This window comes from Amphiprion ocellaris, chromosome 4, assembly GCF_022539595.1.
Source record: "Amphiprion ocellaris isolate individual 3 ecotype Okinawa chromosome 4, ASM2253959v1, whole genome shotgun sequence".
In the NCBI taxonomy this organism is placed as follows: Eukaryota; Metazoa; Chordata; class Actinopteri; family Pomacentridae; genus Amphiprion; species Amphiprion ocellaris.
Genome location: NC_072769.1, coordinates 21,003,439 through 21,025,182, shown reverse-complemented (window position 1 = coordinate 21,025,182; position 21,744 = coordinate 21,003,439). Strand labels below are relative to the sequence as shown.

The 21,744-nt window shown below is 39.4% G+C and overlaps 1 protein-coding gene across 2 annotated transcripts in view; it reads left to right on the top strand.

The window, feature by feature from the left end:
• The window catches only part of coro2aa (coronin 2Aa), a 60,218-nt gene extending 38,917 nt beyond the window's left edge, over nucleotides 1-21,301 (top strand). For both annotated transcript variants that reach the window (XM_055010080.1, XM_055010081.1), the window contains exons 2-12: nucleotides 1,333-1,533; nucleotides 6,612-6,728; nucleotides 7,016-7,165; nucleotides 8,865-9,044; nucleotides 10,574-10,690; nucleotides 13,162-13,266; nucleotides 13,350-13,446; nucleotides 16,490-16,602; nucleotides 16,708-16,798; nucleotides 18,305-18,561; nucleotides 20,197-21,301. In XM_055010080.1, the coding sequence (XP_054866055.1) occupies nucleotides 1,333-1,533; nucleotides 6,612-6,728; nucleotides 7,016-7,165; nucleotides 8,865-9,044; nucleotides 10,574-10,690; nucleotides 13,162-13,266; nucleotides 13,350-13,446; nucleotides 16,490-16,602; nucleotides 16,708-16,798; nucleotides 18,305-18,561; nucleotides 20,197-20,334 (1,566 nt within the window). In that variant the 3' untranslated portion in view covers nucleotides 20,335-21,301. The remainder of the gene's footprint in view (nucleotides 1-1,332; nucleotides 1,534-6,611; nucleotides 6,729-7,015; nucleotides 7,166-8,864; nucleotides 9,045-10,573; nucleotides 10,691-13,161; nucleotides 13,267-13,349; nucleotides 13,447-16,489; nucleotides 16,603-16,707; nucleotides 16,799-18,304; nucleotides 18,562-20,196) is intronic.
• The last annotated feature ends 443 nt before the right edge of the window (nucleotides 21,302-21,744 follow it).

The following is a 21,744-nucleotide window of genomic DNA, read 5'->3' as shown; positions in this document are numbered from 1 at the left end:
TCTAATGTTTTGTGAAACATTTATCATTCAATGTTGAGCACAGTCCCTGCTTGGATTAGGGGCCAGCAGAGACGGTTTAAAGCTGCCTTCAAATGGCATTTAATACACACTTAGTGTATGCCGTTGTGTTAATTTGGAAGTGTGTGGAAGACACATTTATTAATTACAAAACAGTAACCCTGATAGACTTCTAATTTTACATATCTGTAGCTTAGAAGTTACCAGAGAGTTTGAGAGCTGAACTTGATGTTGTATTATAGCCACAATCTCTGATCTATGGATACTCTGCAATTTGTCGTCCCCAAAGTACCATCTGAACTGGGCAAGAAAGCCTTTAGGTTTTCTGCACCTAATGCTTGGAATAAATTACAATCTCTGCTTCAACTTCAAGCCCCTGTTACACTGAATGAGTTTAAAGTTCTGGTGAAATCATTACAGTCTACCTTGTCTGTGTGCAAGTTTTAATGTTGTTCATTTTATCTGTTGTTCACTGGTTTTTTAATGTGACTATGCTGCTGCCCTCGTGGCCACTTCTCCCTTGTAAAGAGATCTCTGATCTCAGTGGGACTAACCTGGTTACATAAATAAAATAAAAAATGAAGAGCAGCTTGTTTTGCATTTGTCATGTAGCGTCCTGATCCACCTGAATCTCACTGACACAGTTTGCATTTGTAAATTTTGTATATGTCAGTGTGGTCAGAAGCAAGTTCCTCTGTATTATATCTTTCGCTTGATGCTCCATAGATCCCTGAATAATCCTGCAGGGCACATCAGCAACTGGAACCAATCTTTAGTTTCATTACATAGCACAAAACCCATCTGCTTTAAGGGTTGTGACAAGCTGTCGAAAAAATGTAGAGATCCAACCAACCCATTATTCTTTCAGTTAACGAAGGAACAAGGTTAATACTCGGATCGGATCGTAAAGTCCGACAGGGGACTTTACGATCCGATCCGAGGGGCAAAGGACTAAGGGACGAGTTGAATACCGATCGTGCGACATCGTCCGACGGGACAGAAGTTTGGAAACTTTTGTTTTTGTATTGTATTGAATTTTTTTGTTGGTTTTTTTCTTTTGTCAGTGAATAAAATAAAAACTAACTAAACCCATCTGCTTCAAGGGATGTGACGAGCTTTTTTAATTTAGAAATTTTGTACTTTGAACAGTGTGTCTTAAATCATTTTCCTGTCGTATCATATCCACCATCACCCTGCTGTCCTGTGCTTGTGTAAAAGAAGGAGGAGTATTTACGCCTATAAAAAGCTCCATAGCTGCACAAGATGGATGATCCTCCTTGACTCGACCTTTCCTTTTCCTCCCTCGTCTCTCAGATGACATGGCGTCCTCAGTACCGCAGCTCCAAGTTCCGCCACGTGTTCGGTAAGGCCGCCACCAAGGAGAGCTGCTATGATGGTGTGCCAATCACACGCAGCGTTCAGGACAACAACTTCTGTGCTGTCAACCCACGTTTCCTGGCCGTGATCACAGAGTGTGCCGGAGGAGGGGCCTTCCTGGTGCTGTCCATCCATCATGTGAGTATCTGCACCTCATGGCAGGTTTACAGACTTTTAAAGAGCTTTTTGCACCACATCACTCTAAATACAGGTAAGAAATGCAGGGATATGATGCCACTGTATCAAATCTCTGACTGGATTAGAATACTGTATATCAGGATCATAGGCTGAATCATAGATGGGGAAGTTACCTACCTGTCCATCTGTGAAGAACAATTACTGACAAATTGTGACAAAAATACAAAACATGGATGTAGATGTGTAGGTTGTGTCTGACTGAAACGTAATCTCTTAAAAGGTCATATTTCTTTGTCGTTGTTGTGAGAAGGATATATTAACACGAGAGTATGCAGTGTTTTCCAGAAGGATTTTGTGTTATATTTGCTGAAAGTGTCTTTACATCCCGACAGCGATCAATAAATGAAGTCCATCTATCCATTATCTGTACACCGCTTAGTCCTCATTAGGGTGGCAGGGTTCTGGAGTCTATCCCAGCTGTCTTAGGGTGAAGACAGGGGACACCTGGACAGGTCTATCACAGACATATACAGACAGTCACACTTGTATTCACACCAACGGACAATTTAGGAACATCAATTAACCTCAGCATGTTTTTGGACTGTGGAGGAAGTTGGAGAAAACCCATGCCTGCACAGGGAGAACATGCAAACCTCATGCAGAAAGATCCTGGGAAAGCCGGGACACGAACTGGGGATCCTCTAGCTGCAAGGCGACAGTGCTAACCACCGATTTACTGTGCAGCCCAATAAATCAAGTCTTCTGATAATAAAAAGAAAAATATCAGCTGTCCGTGGCAGTCACAGGCCTTTAAAAAGCTCATTAAATCATTGCATCTGATCTGCAGGAAATGGCTGGAGGGCCTACCTGCCTGTCTAACGGGGGAGACCTTCCAGAGGGTAGAATCTGGCCCAAAGGGGCAACTTTGTAAAGTGTAAAAATCACAGAGAAGACATTCACTGCAAATTATAAATGTGTAAAACTTTAAATTTAAAATAATGTCTAGACCATGACAAGTTGTTTTGATCATAACGTAAAATACAAAATTGTTCATTGTTCTTTTGTCGTTAAGTGTCTCATTTTTGTAATATTTTGTCTTGTTTTTGTTGTTTTTTGTCTTTTTTTGTCTTTTTTGTGTGACTTGTCATTTGTCTGATGTTTTTGTCGTTTTGTTTCTCCTTTTTGTGATTTTGTGTTTCCTTTTGTCTCGCTTGTGTTTTTGGTCTTATATTTGTTTCATGCTTTTGTCTTTTTTTTGGTCTCGTTTGTGTCATTTGTCCATTTTTTTTAGCTTTGTAACTTTTTTGTCAAAATTTTTGTCTCTTTTTTGTACCGTTTGTCTCATTTTTTGCCATTTTGTTTCTCATTTTTGTAAAATTTTGTCTTGTTTTTGGTATTTTTTAAAGTAAAATTCTACATTATTCAGTTCCAGATACCTGTGACTAAATGTTTTGTGTCTTTGTAGACACTCTGTAATCTGTAAGTTATAATGTGTAAATGACAAACTAAGGCATAATGTTGTGGAAAGTGAAGAGGAAGGATTAGGAGTTGTGGTTATTTATAGGTAATTATGCTGTAATTTTACTGGTTCGGCCCACTTGAGATCAAATTGGGCTGAATGTTGCCCTTGAACTGAAATGAATTTGATACCTCTGACCTCGAAGAAATATTAAAATAGAGTTTTCCTTTCTTTTCGGGTTTCTTTTCTTTCCATGGACCAGGATCACACTGCTGTAAGTTTTTCATCCAGGTACCTGCAGCAGGCCTGGACAGATCAAAATATTTTCTCTCATAATTGAAATCAGCCTTGACCGTTTTTGTGCAAAGTTCTCTGAGCCGATCGTTGAACTTCTCTCAGTGTCTCTTTTTGTTCCTGCATGCACAGCACACCTGGAAAAGACAGCTCTGCTCTCAGATTATAAATAGCACAGCACCAGTGCAGCCAAAAGAAACTCTGCTTTATCAGGAAGCCCCCGTCAGCTCATTCACTACGACCTAAACATCACATGTGGTCTTTTTCCTCCTTCATTACTCTGTCTTATCTCTCTCACTCACCTCAGCTCATACGTGATCCATCAAACACTCTTCCAGACAGTGTTCATGCACATTATCACATCTACTAGTGTTATAAATGACAACAGCGAACTCACGGATTAGTGTGCTCACCCGTGTGCTGGTTAGATTCACAGTCTGGCTGTATATCTCAGGGCCAGAGTGCTTCATCAGGCCGAACAACTCTCTCTGTACTCTGTCCCCGTCTGGCTCTGTCTGAGTTATCACCACCGTCCTGCCATAGCGAGGAATTGCATAGGAGCTAAGGAATGACATAACTCATCTTACGATCCTCCTGTGGAGGTGGTGGAGGAGGTAAAACTTCAGCCCTCTCCTCCACCACCGTCTTCACATCCCACCTCTGTGTGTCTGGACTTTACAGACCAAGTGCTGTTCTGTGGAGAACACAGCTAACTCTTGTAAATACAAGAACAGTAGTTCATCTTCCGTGTGTCATGTTTGCTGGAAGCACAGATAATGGTTACATCACATCACTCGCCTGTGTAATAATCCAGCCTGCAGGCATGCATGTCATTTGAAAGAAGGGTTCTGTTCATACAAACAGCCTAATTAGCAGCCGTGTCGAGGCAGAGACTTTCCCCTTGTAACAGGATCATGGAGGGATGCGTGTCGTTTTGCATAATTCCAATCAGTTTGATGCCACACAGTTTGGAAATCCTGCCCTGACCTGCACAGATCGACGTGCCCTTTAGAAGCTTCGCCTCGTTCTCTGCACCTGGCTATCAGGCTTTAAAGCTGCAAGGACCATTATTATTATTATTATTATATTACAGGACATTTTAATCATTTTAAATGTCAAAATCTTGAAGAGTGCTTCTGTATACATTAAAAAAGACATGGAATTTTGTGTGGTTCCAGAGGGTGCTGTATGAAGTCTGATAAATGTCCTTAAGGGACGTCAAAGACAAGTCTGGAAGTGAGAAAAAGTTTTGTTCTTCTGCTTAGATTTTTATTATTGTTCTTTCACTGTACGGAGTTTGGCAATGTTATGTCTTGCATGTTGTGCAATGCCAAATCAGTCGAATGCTCTTTAAAAGGTGAGATTTAGCAGCATTTAGCAGAGATGTTGCAGACTGCACTCAGCTGAAATCTTCTCCCTCACCTCGTTCTTTTCCAAGTGTGTTGGAGAACCAATGGTGGCCACAAAAAACACAAAATTCACTTTTTAGAGCCGGTGTTTGCCTTATCTGTTGTGGTTGACTGCAGAAAGATGGCAAAGATTCTTATTTTCAGGTGATTATACACTGATTGAAAATAGTTACAGATCCCCCCAAATCATACTCGTTTATAGAGGTCCTTTAAATGTAGGTTAAATTACTTCTTGCAGTGTAAAAAGTGACAGTTGCTCAAATGATTGTGATCCAAATCTGCAGTTTCATAGAGATCAGTGGAACGTTTTAGCATCTTTCAGCTCATTGTTTCAGTTTTTGTTCTGCTTCAGTCTCATTGCAATCTTGAGTGTTGTTTCCTGGCAACCAGTTTCAGTAAAAACGCACTGATGAACCAAATGTATGCTATCTGCAAGGCACCAAACAACCAAGAGAGCAACCAGATGGTGAACACAGTCATGAGTTTCACAGGTACAGGTCTAGATATGGCTGCACAATGGCTTGGTGGTTAGCATTGGTGGTTCGCCTTGCAGCTACAAGATCCCTGGTTCATGTCCTCGCCATGTTCTCCCTGTGCATGCGTGGGTTTTCTCCAGGTTCTCCAGCTTCTTCCCACAGTCCAGAAACATGCTGAGGTTAGTTGGTGATTCTAAATTGTCCATAGGTGTGACTGTGAGTGTCCCCTTCCTTCATCCTAAGTCAGCTGGAATAGACTCCAACCGCCGCGACCCTAATGAGGATTAAGCGGTGTATAGATGATGGATGGAGGTCAAGATATTTACCTCAGCAGCACAGATCAACACTGACTAGAAATGCAACTCCTGAGGAATTCATTCAAGGTCTAGCTGTTTACGGACATAAGCACACAATCTGATTAGGTGCTAATACATAAAAAGCAGTGTATTTCCAACTTGTTCACCTGCGCTCAAGTGGCTGAAAGATGAATTAGGGTTTCTTTGAGTTTATAGTATTACTAACTGCAGCCTGAGCTCTGCTCCGCAACAAAAATGCATACAGAACTCAGGAAAACACTTTCATGTGGGCAGCAGCATCTACTTGGATTATACTACAAAACAACTCTCAAATTACAGACAGTAGTTGCTGTCAGTGATTTAAAGGACACGACCTTAGAGGGCATTCAGAGGACTGCTAGCACAAATACTTTTGGTGTCTTATTTCTTCTTTTTTTTTTTGCAAAGTGTTTGTTCTTAAATACCTCTTTGGTTTTTCTTTTCCTTGCTCTACATGTTGGTTCTTTGCCACTGTGTGTAACATAATTATCTTTTATTTTCATTTCAAGAGACATTCCAGTTAGATAAAATGTTAGAAGTTGTTTGTTTATGATTCTGCCCTTATCCCAGTCCACAATGTGGTTATTTCTATTGCAGTGGTCCATGATGGCTGATTTCTTGGTTTCTTGTTCGCTTTGTCTTTTAGTATTCTAGTGAGTCGTCCAGCTGTTTCTTTTTCTCATTTTGTTGCATTTCCATCCTTAATAATCCTTACAAAGTTGCCGGATAAAAAGAAAATGCTAATCTAATGAAAAGACAACAAAATGAACACAATCATCTATCAAGAGTCCTAGAAGTGTGGTCCTGAAAATGCTGCCTCCTCTGCTAGATGTTACCGTCCAATAGTCCCGCATGCAACCTCCAGTAACTCGGTGAATCGTCATTTTTATATGTTTAATTTTTGTACAGCTGTGTTTCAGATCTTTGAAGTTGACGCTAAGCTCACCTGCTGCTGATTCAAGCCTCTTATTTAACACACAGACATGAGAAGTGATGTAAACTTTCTCCACAAGAAAGCAAATGATTTTATTTCCCCAAATGTCAGGCTACTTAATATGTTTTGTGTTCTGATTATTTTTTATTTTTGTGTGTGTGTTTCGATCAGACAGGTAAAGTGGACCCAACCCACCCTCGAGTGTCGGGCCATAGAGGCAACGTGTTGGACATCAAATGGAACCCCTTCAACGACTACTGCATCGCCTCCTGCTCCGAGGACACCACGGTTTGTACAAACACATACAGCACATTTTTGACATCTTATCACTATGCTGGAATATGAGCATGTTCCAGCAGGGAGATGGTTTTATTGCTTTGCCGCTTAGCCTTCAAGAAGAGGTAAAAGTCATTCCTCACATTCCTGACCTGGCACCGTGGTTCAGCACAAATACCTGTAGACGGAAAGAGAAAAAGAGTCTAGAAAATGTGTCTTGCGGCTGTGCCATTTGTTCTCCATATTCAGTCGAATTATTTCCTTTTTTGTGTTTGTTAATTTGGTGTGTGTGTTTGCAGGTGAAAGTGTGGGAAATCCCTCTGCATGGCGTGCTGAAAAACCTTACAACGCCGTGGAAGGAGCTGCAGGGTCACAGCCGCAGAGTGGGCCTCATCGAGTGGCACCCGACCGCCAACAACATCCTCTTCAGCACGGCCTATGACTACCAGGTAACACACACACACAACCTCTGACACAAGCTAGGAGTCTTTTATGGCTAAATGACTGCAGGGTAATAAGACAAGCACTCGACATGTACTGTGACCTACTTTAAGCACCTGCATATTACAATGCAACTAAACAGGTCACAACTGTGGAGCCTAATTCTTCGCTTACAGTTAAATTACAACCAATAACTGTCTCTGCACCAACCAGCATCGCAAGCACTTCACGTGTTATACCAAGAATTCACAACCTTTTTCCACTCGACTCCTCAAAACTCACACTTTTATTCATGTGCTACCATAATTGCACAAGGGTTTTCTAATCATCAATGAGCCTTTCAACACCATTAGCTAACACAATGTAGCATTAGAACACAGGAGTGGTGGTTGCTGGAAATGTTCCTCTGTACCTCTATGTAGATATTCCATTAAAAATCAGCTGTTTCCAGCTAGAATAGTCATTTACCACATTAACAATGTCTAGACTGGATTTATGATTCATTTAATGTTATCTTCATTGAAAAAAATGCTTTTCTTTCAAAATAAGAACATCTCCAAGTGACCCCAAACGGTAGTGTATTTTTTACAGAAAACTTTCCCGGCACAGAACACGTTTCCTGACACGATCAGCCAGGTGTGTGTGTGGAGGTGGACGCTGCCTGAGGAAACACATAAGCTTGAAACACACTGTGATCCAGATCTGCTCGTCTAAGTCATTTTTGTGTTTGATATGCCATTTAACTCCTGTTTTCATGCAAATATTTGGCAAACATATATTTGTATACTCCCTCCCATTCCTTTTTAGGAAGCAACCAGGGTTTAAAATTCTCTCCAAACAACTTCTCTTTTTGCACACACAGCACAAATTCTTTCGAGATAAGAAAAGTATGCACTGTTAAGCCCATTAGTACAACTTTTGGGTATCGCTCTCTGTGATGCTCAGTGGCTGTTGGTAACAGTTGTCTGGAATGTGAATGTTTAATTCTCTGTACAATATAGTTTACTTGTACTAAAATCCAGTTTTAACCCTTAGGTGCTCCAGTGATTGGACCCTACACTCTTCCATAAGTGGGTCACAAATGACTCGTAAAAGAATCAATGTGTTTTTTGTGCTATTTTTGGTTAAGAATAATCATTTGTATTTTTGTTTGTATTATATTTTTTTCTACACAAGAATGATTTCATGTTTGAAATGTATTTATTTTTCACTTCATAACAGATTTTGAGCATTTTGATAATTGAAAAAGAAGAATAATACACAGAACAGCAATAGAAGTATGTCAACATCAATTTTGTTGACATTTTTCCACTTCTTTCCTCCTAGTTTGTGTACTTCATCACCCCTTGTATGATATTATCAGTGGTCAAGAGCTTGGGGTAGTAATACAAATATCACAATTTCTTTAAAAGTATAAAAGGCAACGTAAAAATTTAAAAGGAATGATGTCAAGAACATGTTTTTTTGAGGAACAACTGGAAAACGAAATGATAAAAACCATTTATGCATCTAAAGGTTAATATAGAGAACTCAGTGAAGTCAGGTTGAGTCAGAACAAGCAAAAACCCTGATCCAGATCCAATATAACAAACCTGCCATTTTAAAGTAAATTACTTTATTACTTTTATTACAAGTTAAAGCTTCAAAACTACATATTGAGTCCAACTTCAGTTCCTTCTATTCCTGATTGTGTTTTTCTGCCTGCAGGTGATGATCTGGAACCTGGACTGTCCAGAGCAGGTGATTAAGAACCCTGTGCGAACCATCAGTCACCACACCGACGTGGTCCTGTCCATGTCTTTCAACACAGATGGGAGCCAGTTCGCCACCACCTGCAAGGACAGGAAAATCCGACTGATGGAGTCGCACTCAGGAAACCTGCTGCAGGTACGGCCGTCGTCGTGACGACGACATTTATCTGTCTGCATGTTTACACTGTGGCGACAAACAGGTTTTAATTCAATTTATTTATTTTTTTGGTTAAAGGTTTAGAGTAAATTAAAAATCAGAGCTTTCCAGATGCCCTGCATTGACAAGCTATTATTGCACTGTGAAGAAAAATATAGTTAAGAGCTGTATATATATGTGTGTGTGTGTGTGTGCGTGTGTGTGTTTTTTAATTTAGCAATATATATTTAGACATTAAAAAAGTGAGCCAAATAATAAAAATAATGATATTATTAATTAGTTAATATAATAATAATAATAATAATAATAATAATAATAATAATAATAATAATAATAATAATAATAATAATAATAATAATAATAATGTATTATATTGGCTGCACAGTGGCGTAGTGGTTAGCACTTTCGCCTTGCAGCAAGAAGGTCCCTGGTTCGCGTCCCGGCTTTCCCGGGATCTTTCTGCATGGAGTTTGCATGTTCTCCCTGTGCATGCGTGGGTTCTCTCCGGGTACTCCGGCTTCCTCCCACAGTCCAAAAATATGCTGAGGTTAATTGATTATTCTAAATTGCCCGTAGGTGTGAATGTGTGAGTGCTTGTTTGTCTTTGTATGTGGCCCTGCGACAGACTGGCGACCTGTCTAGGGTGTCCCCTGCCTTCGCCCGAGTCAGCTGGGATAGGCTCCAGCCCCCCCCCGCAACCCTAATGAGGATTAAGCGGTGTATAGATAATGGATGGATGGATGTATTATATTATATTTTATGATATAATAACATAACTTGTATTATTAATTAATGTTGCCATAATATATTATATTAAATAGTGTTATAATAAGATAATATTGAATAGTATTGCAGTATTAACAATAATGTATTATTGTGATTTTCTCTCAGTTTGATGACTGTCAGCTTGTCATTTTAATTTTCTCGGTTTTTACTAAAAATTCATTTTTGAGTATTGTTACGGGAAGTTTTGTCTTGCTACAAAATAATCTTGTGTACTTCAAACAACATTGAACAGCATCTTTTAGTTGAAGGAAATTCCTAGCAATGTAAAATCCATGTGAAAATCATTTTAAACTGAGAAGCTTCTTTTGAAAAAGAACATTATTGAACCATGAATCTTTGTTCTGGTTTATAGCGGCATCACAGTCAATATTGCGTAAGTGGGAGTTTCCTTTCCCAGCTCCCGGCGCCCCGGCGCTCATCCAGCACCACACAGCCAAAAGTGACACCTCTGAACTGGCCTGGATCACAGCAGAGCTCCACAGACCTCTGGGTCACCGGCCAGAGACTCACACCCCTTACTTTAGTCTCTTTCACCTTCTTCGCCTGCCAAACTTGCTGCTATAGACATAAAAAAGATGACACCACAGTGCTTCAGTACTGATGTTTTCAAAGCTGCTGTTGTCAGAAAATCATCCTTTTGTTTTACCCTTAAAAAAGGTAATTTACATAAATATTAATTGTTCTTGCTTCAGTGTTGACTTTCATGCATTCTGTGTTTGCAGGAGGCCAATTGCAAGACGCACAAAGCCAGTAAGGTGTTGGTCCTGGGAAACCTGAAGAAGCTCGTCACATCAGGCACTTCACGGTGGAACGAGCGACAGATAGCTCTGTGGGATCAGGTGAGAGCAGCAGCACAGCCGCTGACAGAGCTGCACAAAATACTGGGACAACATACTGTCGTCGTGAGAAAACTTATTTGCAGGAGTTGGACCACAATAAAAATGATTCTTCATAGAAAAACAAGTGCATGATCTGCACACTTTTGTGTTTTAGTGATAATTGCTGTGCAGCCTTTCCATCAATAGGAGCATCTTCTTTTTTCAAATCTCTGATTGTGTTTATATGCTGCAGATCTGTCTAAACATTGGCAGTCGTGTGCAGGGGATCAATAAAATCATATGTCAGATAACTGTGAAAATGTTTCCCCCAGTTCAAGGTGATGTATTCCCTCAAAATATTTAGTATTTAGTATTTAATTTACTGACACGTTTGACAAAGAAGCGCATAAATCCTCCAAACTTAACAGCTGCAACCAGCTGATGTTTGAATGTGTTGCTTGAAAAAGGATAAAACTAATAATTAGTTTAATTTTCTGACAAGCAAGTATTTTGTCTTTGTGAAAATGCTTCTGAAGTTAAACTGTACGACTATGCATCAAGAGATAAACATCACGACAGAAGCACGTGTCCAGAAATTTGTTGTCTGACCTGATTCTGCTCACGTGGTTTCCTCATGGAGGCAGTAAGTCCTCTGATGGTCCAGTTATCTTCAGCCTGGAACAACCAGAGCTCCCTAAAGCAACAACCATATGTCTTTATATGTCTGGTTGTTGGGATTCATTTTTATTAATCTTAATATATTGAAAGGGCTTATACAGAGATGTATCAGCTCCAGAAGCAAATAAATACAATCCCAATAGTGGAGAATTAATAGCAATAGGTAGCGATCAGCATATTATATCACACCAGAGAGGTTTTCATTTAAACCTCTGAGTCAGAATAAAAGAAAAAAGACTTATAGAAAAAAGAAACTGTTTAATATTAAAAGTAAATATAAAAGTCCACTACAGCTCTAAATGTCCTGATGTGTTGATCAAATGCTTGAACTATGAATGAATGCAAATATGTAAGGCACAGACACAGCTATGTTGATCTTCATTGATGTAAATACCGTTCATGGCTACTCCATATCTCTGCTCTACTACATTTCAGAAGGTAATATTAAACTACTTGACAAATACAGCTACTGCTCAGATTCAGATTGCACATATAAAATCTCAATTCTTTCAGATTTCCGACCAGCATTTCTCCTCTGAACACGTGTCATTTTAATAATCATTTACGGATTGAAAAGGTAAAGTTATTAAAAAATTTTCACCAAAATGCAAAGACTTGAGGAAAATCCCAATAAGATGAAAACAGTTTTTTAAAATTTTTCCCTCTCTGTGAATCATCTCATCGCTGTAGATCAGGGGTGTCCAACATGCGGCCCGTAGGCCAAACCCGGCCTGCCAGACGGTCCGATCCAGACCATGGGATGACTTTGCAAAGTGTAAAAATCACAGAGATGACATGAAGTGTAGTTTTTCAGTAAAAGTAACTGCTATTTCAAGTTTGTCCACTGCACTGCCACAACTTATATGTTTTTTTATATATCAATTTTCTACTTTACAAGGCAGGGGGACAACTTAACCTTGTTTCTTTATAGTTCCCACTTTAATTTGTGTGGTGTGGTGGTCAGGATTACTGCACAGATGTGTAAATGAATGTACATTTAAAACGATTTCTAGGTCTTGACAAGTTATAAAATACTGTATCATTCAGTTCCAGATACCTGTGACTGAATGCTTTGTACTTTTTGCAGATAATCTGGAAGTTGTAATGTGTAAAAGATTAACTGAGGCGTACTATTGTTAAAATTTCAGTTATTTTTCTTAAGAAATTTCTGGTTGTTCACAATGTTTTGCAAAAAGATACTTCTTTAAATGTGAACATTGTCAGAATGTACTTTTTTGCACTAAAACAAAGAAAAAGAGTGGAATTGTCATTATTTATAGGTTATTATGCAGTGATTTTACTGGTCAAATTGGGCGGAATGTGACCCCTGAACTAAAATGAGTTCAACCCTCCTGCTGTAGAGGTTTAATTGATGACTCTGCAGTACTTTTTTGAATGCAGGATTAGTAATTTCGATGGATACCTGCTTCACTAAAGATGTCTATAAACTCTTCAGAGCCTCTCCTATCAGGTGGAGCCGCTCTGTCAAACACAACTCTGCCATCTAGTGGAGAAAAGGCCCCAGTTGAACCACTCAGCAGTTTACCTGAACACATCCCTGACCCCTGTGCTCAACTGGAGCCACAGTTATTTCCTTGGTGACCACGTCGTCACCCAGCAGTCCGTCATAGCTGGCGGCTGGAGAATCGTGTGTGGAGGATTAAGGCGCAGCGCGGATTAGGGATTGAGCGCTCTCTGTTTTTAATTCAGCGCTGGAGAGTGCTTCTTATGTGGCAGTGGATTTAAACCACAGTGTTTTTTTTAATACACAGGAGTCGTGCTTATTTTTTTAACCAGTTTGTGTTGGTTTGCAGGATGATCTGTCCGTGCCTTTGTTGGAGGAGAACCTGGATGGTTCCTCAGGGGTCCTCTTTCCTTTCTACGACCCCGACACACACATGCTCTACCTGGCTGGGAAGGTGGGTGTCGGGAAAACCGCACAAATCGTGCAGTATTAAGACAGAAAACACTTGTTACAAAGACTTCACTTTTTGTCTTTTAGGGTGACGGAAATATCAGATACTATGAGATCAGCTCAGAGAAACCGTACATCCAGTACCTAACAGAATACCGCTCGCACTTACCTCAGAAAGGAATGGGTAAGACACACTCATACAGACACAGTTTGTCAGCGACACACCTCTCCAGCATGCCGGGTGTCCCATTAACTACTTCATAAGCTGAATGTGTCTAAGGTGTGGCCGCTGATCTCTGTTTGGAAAGTCGGCCTGCCTCCTGAGTCTGTGGCACCTGTAAGCAAAGCTGCTGTGCAAATAAGCCTGTGATATTTGAATAGCAAAACCAGCTGATGGGAGTGATGTCCTGGATCGTAAGACGGGACACACACATGCACTGAAACAAACTCGCATACAGCATCCTTTTTTAGATTTACAAAAGTGTTTACTGAAGCAGACAGCAGTCACTTAACGGGTCATTCCAGAATTGGAGGACATTATACGTCCCACCCATCAAATTTCAAATAATCCATGTACAAAATACCAAAACATGCAGCTGCTGTGTAAATTTACTTGTCCTGACACCAAATCTAAAAAACTACGAGAAAAGAATATTTGAAAATATTTTTAAAATACCAAATAAGTCTGGAGTTCCCCATAAAATGCCATTTTTCTCTTGTCCCACCCCCATAATGACCAAATTGAATCTCAAATAAAACCATTAAAACGAAATATAAACCTAATTTTTTTGGTACTATTTTTTCATTGATGTCTCTTGTGATTGTGGGGACATTTTTTTTAAATCAACACAATATTTTAAATAATAATTATTATACATAGAACGTGTCTCACAACAACCCTGTTAGTGTAACCTTTTTAGCTGATAGAAGAAGAAGAAAACAGTGAATCACATGAAACGCTGGAATTAACATCATCAAACAGTTTTACAAGAGAATGAGTAGAGCAAAGCTATGTCCTCTCTTTTATTTTTCATATTTTCATAATTGTCAGCCTTGATTGAATGTCTCACTCTACCTCATGCAACCCTGTTATGCATATTATCAGGATAAGACAAATTATTGTTACTGTTTTCCATCAGTCAGTTTGTCCTCTTGGTCAGCAGTAACATCTAGCTAAATATCTAGTTTCTACTCCTGAGAAAAAGCTAACATTAGCATGGATTAACAACCCTGTTACTGTGATTAGAGTAGGATTAGCAAACAACAAATAAAACATGGTATAAAAATGGTTCCATTGATGTGTAAACTGAGGGAATCAAGCCTTTGATAGTTTATTACCTATTATTGATGAATATGGAGCAGAGAACTGTAAAAGAGAGGATTTATTTTTCAAACATTTTGAAGCCCTTCCATTTCTGGAATGACCCTTGTATTGTAAAGTTAATGAGATGCTGGTGAACCTCTAAGCTCCCGCTGCTCTGACCACAGGACTGTTGCATTTTGTCCAATTTTCAGTGATTAAGAAAAGTTACATCAAGTCACATTGTGAGCATATTGCTAATTATCCCTTTGCTGGGGGTTAAATTAGGGAAATAATTAAGAAATATGGCAAGCAGAATGCAACAGTAGATTTTGCACGATGCAATCAACTAATATGAAACAGTGTGAAGAGGACAGACTGCTGTGTACCTTCAAAGCAGTGCAGTGAAATCCATGAGAAAGTCCAAATTCATCACAAGAATCTAACAAACAGAATATTCCCTCTGTTTCCTAGGAGCTGGTTGCGAGCTCATATTTCTGTGAACACACTGTGTTTCTCTTGTGTTCAGGCTGCATGTGGTTTTGTACAGCGTAGGAATGGATTAGCGCCTTCATTTTCCCACTGCAATATGCTCCTATATGTGAGGACTGTTTAAAGGGATTTTAAAAATATACAGCACAAATTTATGAGACCACCCAGCGTAAGGTGTTTGCCACCGCTAAAATGTAGTTATTGCTGTTATCCATGAGTTTTCAAATTTACTGTTTTACAAAAAAGCAGAAAAAAAATAGTGAATCACATTATTATTTTTTGATTGAGATACTAAATTACAGTTGTTTGCTTGCCTTCCTGAAGAGAAAAAAGTGTGGTTGTATGTTATTCTTGATTAATTTCTGACTTCTGACTCAAATTTGGGTCTAAAAACGTGAATTCAGTTTGAAATTCCTCTTTCCTGTTCAAAATGGTGAAACGTAGGGAACTCACTGAAAAAGCCATCTGAATTAAAGCACTTCACGATGCTGGATGCTCTTTGAGACAGAAAATGTTGATTGCAGAGATGGGTACTTACAAAATGCACCAAGGAAGAGGACGAAAATAAAAGCTTACTGAAGCAGATGTCAGACACCTCCAGACTGGAAGTAGTAGAGACAGAAAGAAGACCACAGCTGATCTTCAGGCAGAGATTAATGCTTCTAGATCAGAATCTGAGAAAGTCTCCAGAATGACCATAAGCAGACGACTGAAGGAACAAGACTTAAAGGGAAGAAAAGCAGCTAAGAAGCAATTTTTAAAGCCTGCAAACATCTAAAAACACCTAAAGTTTGCCATAGAGCACAAACACTGGACTGCAGATGACTGAAAGAAGGTACTCTGGACGGACGAGTCCAAGTTTGTACTTTTCAGCCAGCATTGTCGTGTTTATGTCTGCAGAAAAGCTGGAGAACGTTTTGATGCTAGATGCATCACATTCACAGTGAAACACAGTGGAGATTCCATTATGGCATGGGGTTCCATTTGTGGAAACAGCATGGACAAATGAGTTAAAATGGATGGTATCATGAACAGGAAGGTCTACCACAACATCTTGGTGCATCATGGAATTCCTTATGGGTTGAACCTGATTGGTTGTGGGTTGAAACCAAGAAGACAATGACCCCAAGCATACTTCTAAGCTGCGCAGAGACTACTGGACCAAGAAAAAGGAATCTGGAGGACTGGAACTGATGGGCTGGCCAAGTCAAAGTCCAGAGTTGAATGCTACTGAACAGATCTGGGATTTATTCAATTCAAAAATAGATCGCACAACAGTTAAAACATTGATTTATTCCTTTGTTTTTAGTGTTTTTGCACTTCTCTTACATATTCTCTGTAACGTCTGCTGCCATTGTGTGCCCACATGCATTAACCGGTACAACTTGGAAGCAGTAAAGTGTCCGTGTGTCTTTTTATGTGTGTCGTCCTGCAGGTGTGATGCCAAAGAGAGGTCTGGATGTGAGCTCCTGTGAGGTTTTCAGGTTCTACAAACTGGTGACAATCAAGGGCCTCATCGAGCCTCTGTCTATGATCGTACCCCGCAGGGTGAGAGCGGCAGACTCACCACAAACACAGAGCACCATCCACTTTGTTTGGATTTTAATAAATTTAAGAGGCCAAATTAAATGTTTGAATTCGATGTGTTTCCAGTCGGAGTCGTACCAGGAAGACATCTATCCCATGACGGCCAGTAACAGGCCTGCTCTGACTGCAGAGGAGTGGCTCAGCGGCATCGACAAAGGTCAGGAATAATCAATATGAGAGATGGGAGTTTATTTGTGCATGTTGGTGAGATTCTGGGGGCTAAGCATGTGTCTTTTTTAACATTCCAATTCAAACTGCCAGTTTTCTCAGTTGAATATCAGTTTAAAGAGAATATCTTTTAGTTTTCTTTTTTTTTTACTGTTTGGAAAAAATAAAACATTTGAAGATGTGTTATTGAGCATTTTGAACTACTAGTGATTCATTTAAAGAAAACAATCAAACAGTGAAATCATTGGTAGATCATCTGAATATGGCTGTAAGCTGCAGGGGCTGCACAGTGGCTGCGTGGTTAGCACTGTTGCCTTACAGCTAGAAGATCCCTGGTTCGTGTCCCTGCCTTTCTGGCACTCTGCTCTGTGTTTTTGAAAATATCTCAGATTTTTCTGACAAATATTGCAAATTTGCTTTGCAGTTTAACTATTAAAAATTGAGCTTCAGCACGTGTAACAGATTTTAAAGAAGTGATGGACCTTTACCACATGACACAACCAAAAAGCACAACTAATGCATGAATCTGTAAAAACACTGACTTGACAGTTTAAATTCTGGGTCACATGTGCAGCATAATGTGCAACATAAATTGCGGCCTTTGTGGTTTGCAAAACGCATCGTCTAAAATTTCAGTTTAATTTAGTTCTAGCCTGCACGATTCTTTTTAGAACTTTCAATACGTCACTCTTCAATGCAACCATCTTATGAAACAGAGGTGAAACAGAGTATCTTTGTCATAATACATAGCATTTCAAATGCAGAATGTCCAAAACACAAGCCAGTGGTATGCATACTGCATGTATTTCTACTCACTTTGTAAAATTAGATGTAGCACATACTGAAAGGACAAAGATAAAATATACAATTTTGATGTTTCTTACCTTGTTAAATGTTTTAGCAACATTAGCATGCAAATATTTGTCAGTTGGGATGAAATACAGCTGATTTGACCTTCATTGAATCTACACTAAACAAATAAAATCAACTGTTGTGCTGCATAATGTACAACAGAAATTTCAGCCTTTGCAGTTGCATATTGCATTGTTACATCCTTTACACTGCATGGAGTTTTTATGTTCTCCCTGTACATGAGTGGGTTATCTCCAGCTTCCTCCCACAGTCCAAAAACATGATGAGGTTAATTAGTGATTCCAAATTGTCTGTAGGTGTGAATGTGAGTGTGATTGTTTGTCTGTATATGTAGCCCTGTGATAGACTGTTACCTGTCCAGGTGTCCCCTACTTTCACCCCAAGTCAGCTGGGATAGACTCCAGCCCTCCATGACCCTAATGAGGATTAAACGGTGTAGAGATAATGGATGGATGGTTGTTAGCTGCAGCATTAATTTACTATGAGTCAGAATAAGGTCCTGGTTGCTTTGTCCAAACTCTGTTGTACATCCAAACTTGAAAACAAGAGCATCAGTCTTTCAGTGTGAGTGATGAGTAGAACATACAGCCTGAGTAACTCTTATTCTTTCTTTGTCATCCAGGTCCGGTGCTGATGTCGTTGAAACCTGGAAGTCAAGTAGCAGAGTCCCTTTCAGACAGGAAGGAGCTGGTGAACTCGCTGGACACTCGCCGCTCTCAGAGCAGACCAGGAATGCTGCAGCTCGCTTACATTCAGGACCAGCTGGAAACCAAAGACGGCAAACAGGACAGCGCCCGCTCACAGGACGACAGGAGTCGGACGCCTCTGAGCAACGGAGAAGACCTCGCACTTTGCTCTCCTCCCAGGACAGAGAACGAGGTGCTGAATGATCCTGGTGTCTCTACCTGCAGGGGATTTCCTGTGTTTTCATTTATTTTGCTTTGGCATTTTTCACCCACAAAGACAGGAACCTAACTCATGCCAGTGTTACTTAGTCTGGTTTACCGTCCTTAATGGCAGAATTAGTCTTCATGAGGAGCTACAGGAAAGGGCCCGAAATAATCTCTATTATTGACTAACTAAAAATTCTGTATACTTTGATTGCAACAGAACTGAGACTGAGGTGACACTTTATTCACAACACAAAATTCAAAAATTAACTACTAAAGTATGCAAAGATTTTTAGATTCAAATTTAAAAATCAATAGTTGTCCCTGGAACTCTTTGCAGCCCTAACTCTGAATAATAAAATGACACAAGCAAAGAAATGCAGTGGACAGTTTTTCAGTCCTGAGTCACCAGAGCTTCCAGTCAGTCGACCCAAACAAGTTCCGCCAGTTAAGAAGTTGTGGACACTTTTATGTGCCTGAGAGTCAAAAATTAGTGCATGGGAATTATCAGTGGTGGACAGTATTCTAGACCTGGAGGACGTTTGGGCTTCAAAATTTTTGAAAAACAAACCTACTCTTTTAGAGTTTTCTGCTCCATATTCATCAATAATAAGTAATAAACTATCAAAGGCTTGATTGGCTCAGGTTACACATCAATGTTACCATTTTTATTCCTTGTTTTATTTGTTGTTTGCTAACCCTACTCTAATCACAGTAACAGGGTTGCTAATCCATGCTAATATTAGCTTTTTCTCAGGAGTAGAAACTAGATATTTAGGTAGCTGTTACTGCTGACCAAGAGGACAAACTTTCTGATGGAAAAAAGTAAAAATAATTTGTCTGATCCTGATGATATGAGGTAGAGTGAGACATTCAGTTAAGGCTGACAATGTTATGAAAATATAAAAAATAGAAGAGAGGACATAGCTTTGCTCTACCAGTTCTTTTGGAAAACTGTTTGATGATGTTAATTCCAGCATTTCATGTGATTCACTGTTTTCTTCTTCTTCTACCAGCTAAAAAGGTTATGCTAACAGGGTTGTTGTGGGACTCAGGTTCCATGGACAATAATTATTATTTAAAATATGTTGATTAAAAAAAAGTTCCTACACTTACAAGAGACATCAATGAAAAAATAATACCAAAAAGGAGATTTGAATTTCATTTTAACTGTTTTATTTGAGATTCGGTTTGGTTATCGGGGGGTGGGACAAGAGAAAAATGACATTTTAAGGGGAACTCCAGACTTCTGGAATGACCCATAAAGTGCATTTACTCAAGCAAATAAAGTACTTGTACACCTACACTACCAGTCAAAAGTTTGGACACACCTTCTCATTCAGTGTTTTTTATTTAATTGTTTCATACATTACAGATTATTATTGAAGACATCAAAACTATAAAAGAATACACGTGGAATTATGTTGTAAGCAAAAAAGTGTTAATCCTCAGTGTTCATCCACAATGTAGAAAATAAGACAAATAAATAAAAAGCACTGAATGAGAAGGTGTGTCCAAACTTTTGACTGGTAGTGTAGCTGCAGCGATGGGGACGTCCAGGTCTCCGGTGGACGTTACACTCTTGATTGATTCCGCTCTGCTGTGTGTGTGTGTTTGTCCACAGCTGCGCCTGAAGTTCCACAAGCAGCAGGAGGAGATCCGACGGCTGAGGGAGCTCCTCAACCAGCGGGACGTGCGCATCAAACAGCTGGAGCTGGAGATTAAGAACATCAAAAACTCCCAGCCGCAGAGCTCGCTTTAAGACTTTTCCTGCTGAGTCACCCTCACCTCCTCACAGGGACACGCATTACTGTACAAACCTACTACATCATCTCCCCTCTAATGAGCCCCACATACTCACTGCACAGGGGCGAATTAAACCTCGATTTTGTGTTTTTCCCCCGTCTGTCGTTTTGTCGTTTCCACACGTGGTGCACATATTTTTTGTATATACACTTTTAAAACTCTCTGCACCTTCTGACCTTTTCCTCACGTTTTTTTTTCTTTCACAGCTATGCAAGGTTGTCATCATTTTTTAAGCTTTTTTTATGCTCTTTGCCACTGAGAGATGAAAGGATGTTTGTCTTGACTGAATTATGCGGCCGCCTGACGTCCTGTGTGATTGTAACGGAACAGCAAATTTATTTTCTATGCTTGGTGATTGTTTTTTTTTTCTTTTTTCTACATTTAAACTACTGTAAGTGGAGACTGCTGTGGTGTAATGACAGATGTCTGTGTGTCTGAATGAGCTAAATGAATGACTTTATCCCAGCTGTGTTCTGCCATTCCATTAAGCTGCATTTGTTTTTATTCTGTTTTTTTTTTTTTTTTTTTTTGAAACGACTGGATCCATTTCATAGCCATTACTGTGTCAGCCAATTCTGCTAACAGATGCCATGTAGCAGTTTGGATCTTAATTTAAAAAAATATATATTTATTATAAAATACAGTCAAGAAAATGCCATTTAATGTTTAAAAATGACAAAATCCAGTTTGCTTTAACCTGATATGGAGTCACTGTGCAGAGTTGGAACACTACAGAACTTATAGGTTTAATTGTGTTCCACTCAGCTCCCATGTATTCATGTTTTCTCCTAGACAGAATGCTTTTTTAATTTTATTGTTCTGACACTGAGGATTTCTGGTCACGGTTTATTCATTTCTGATCAGATTTTAAGGCAAAATGGTTTCTACTATTGTACTTGACAATAAAGTCTGAGTAAGTCACAGCTCTGAGGAGGTTATAGTAACACAAACAGGAAACTGGATAGGAATTTGACCATTTTCCGAACATTTTAACCCAACTATTTATGCCCTTGTAGCCCCTCCCTTGTCCTAGGTGCTTTAAATTAGTTCGAGACTGTTTCTCCAGTCACTAGATTGCACACAAAACAGACATTCTCATGTGGTTATTTTATCCATAAATACTTTCTCACTTATTATATCTCCATGTATGTTGATATCACACTGTAAAATTATGTTGTAAAGGATTTCTCCACATTTCTCAGAAAGTATGCTGGGATTAAACGGACCTCGAAGGGGATCGATTTGTGATTCCAAATCCAAGAATTAGTCGTCAAGCTCAGTTTGGATACTTTATCTGCTCATAAAAGCCATTTGTTATTGCTGGAACTTCACAGCAAGCAAGTGAAAGATTTCGCTGAAAATAAAA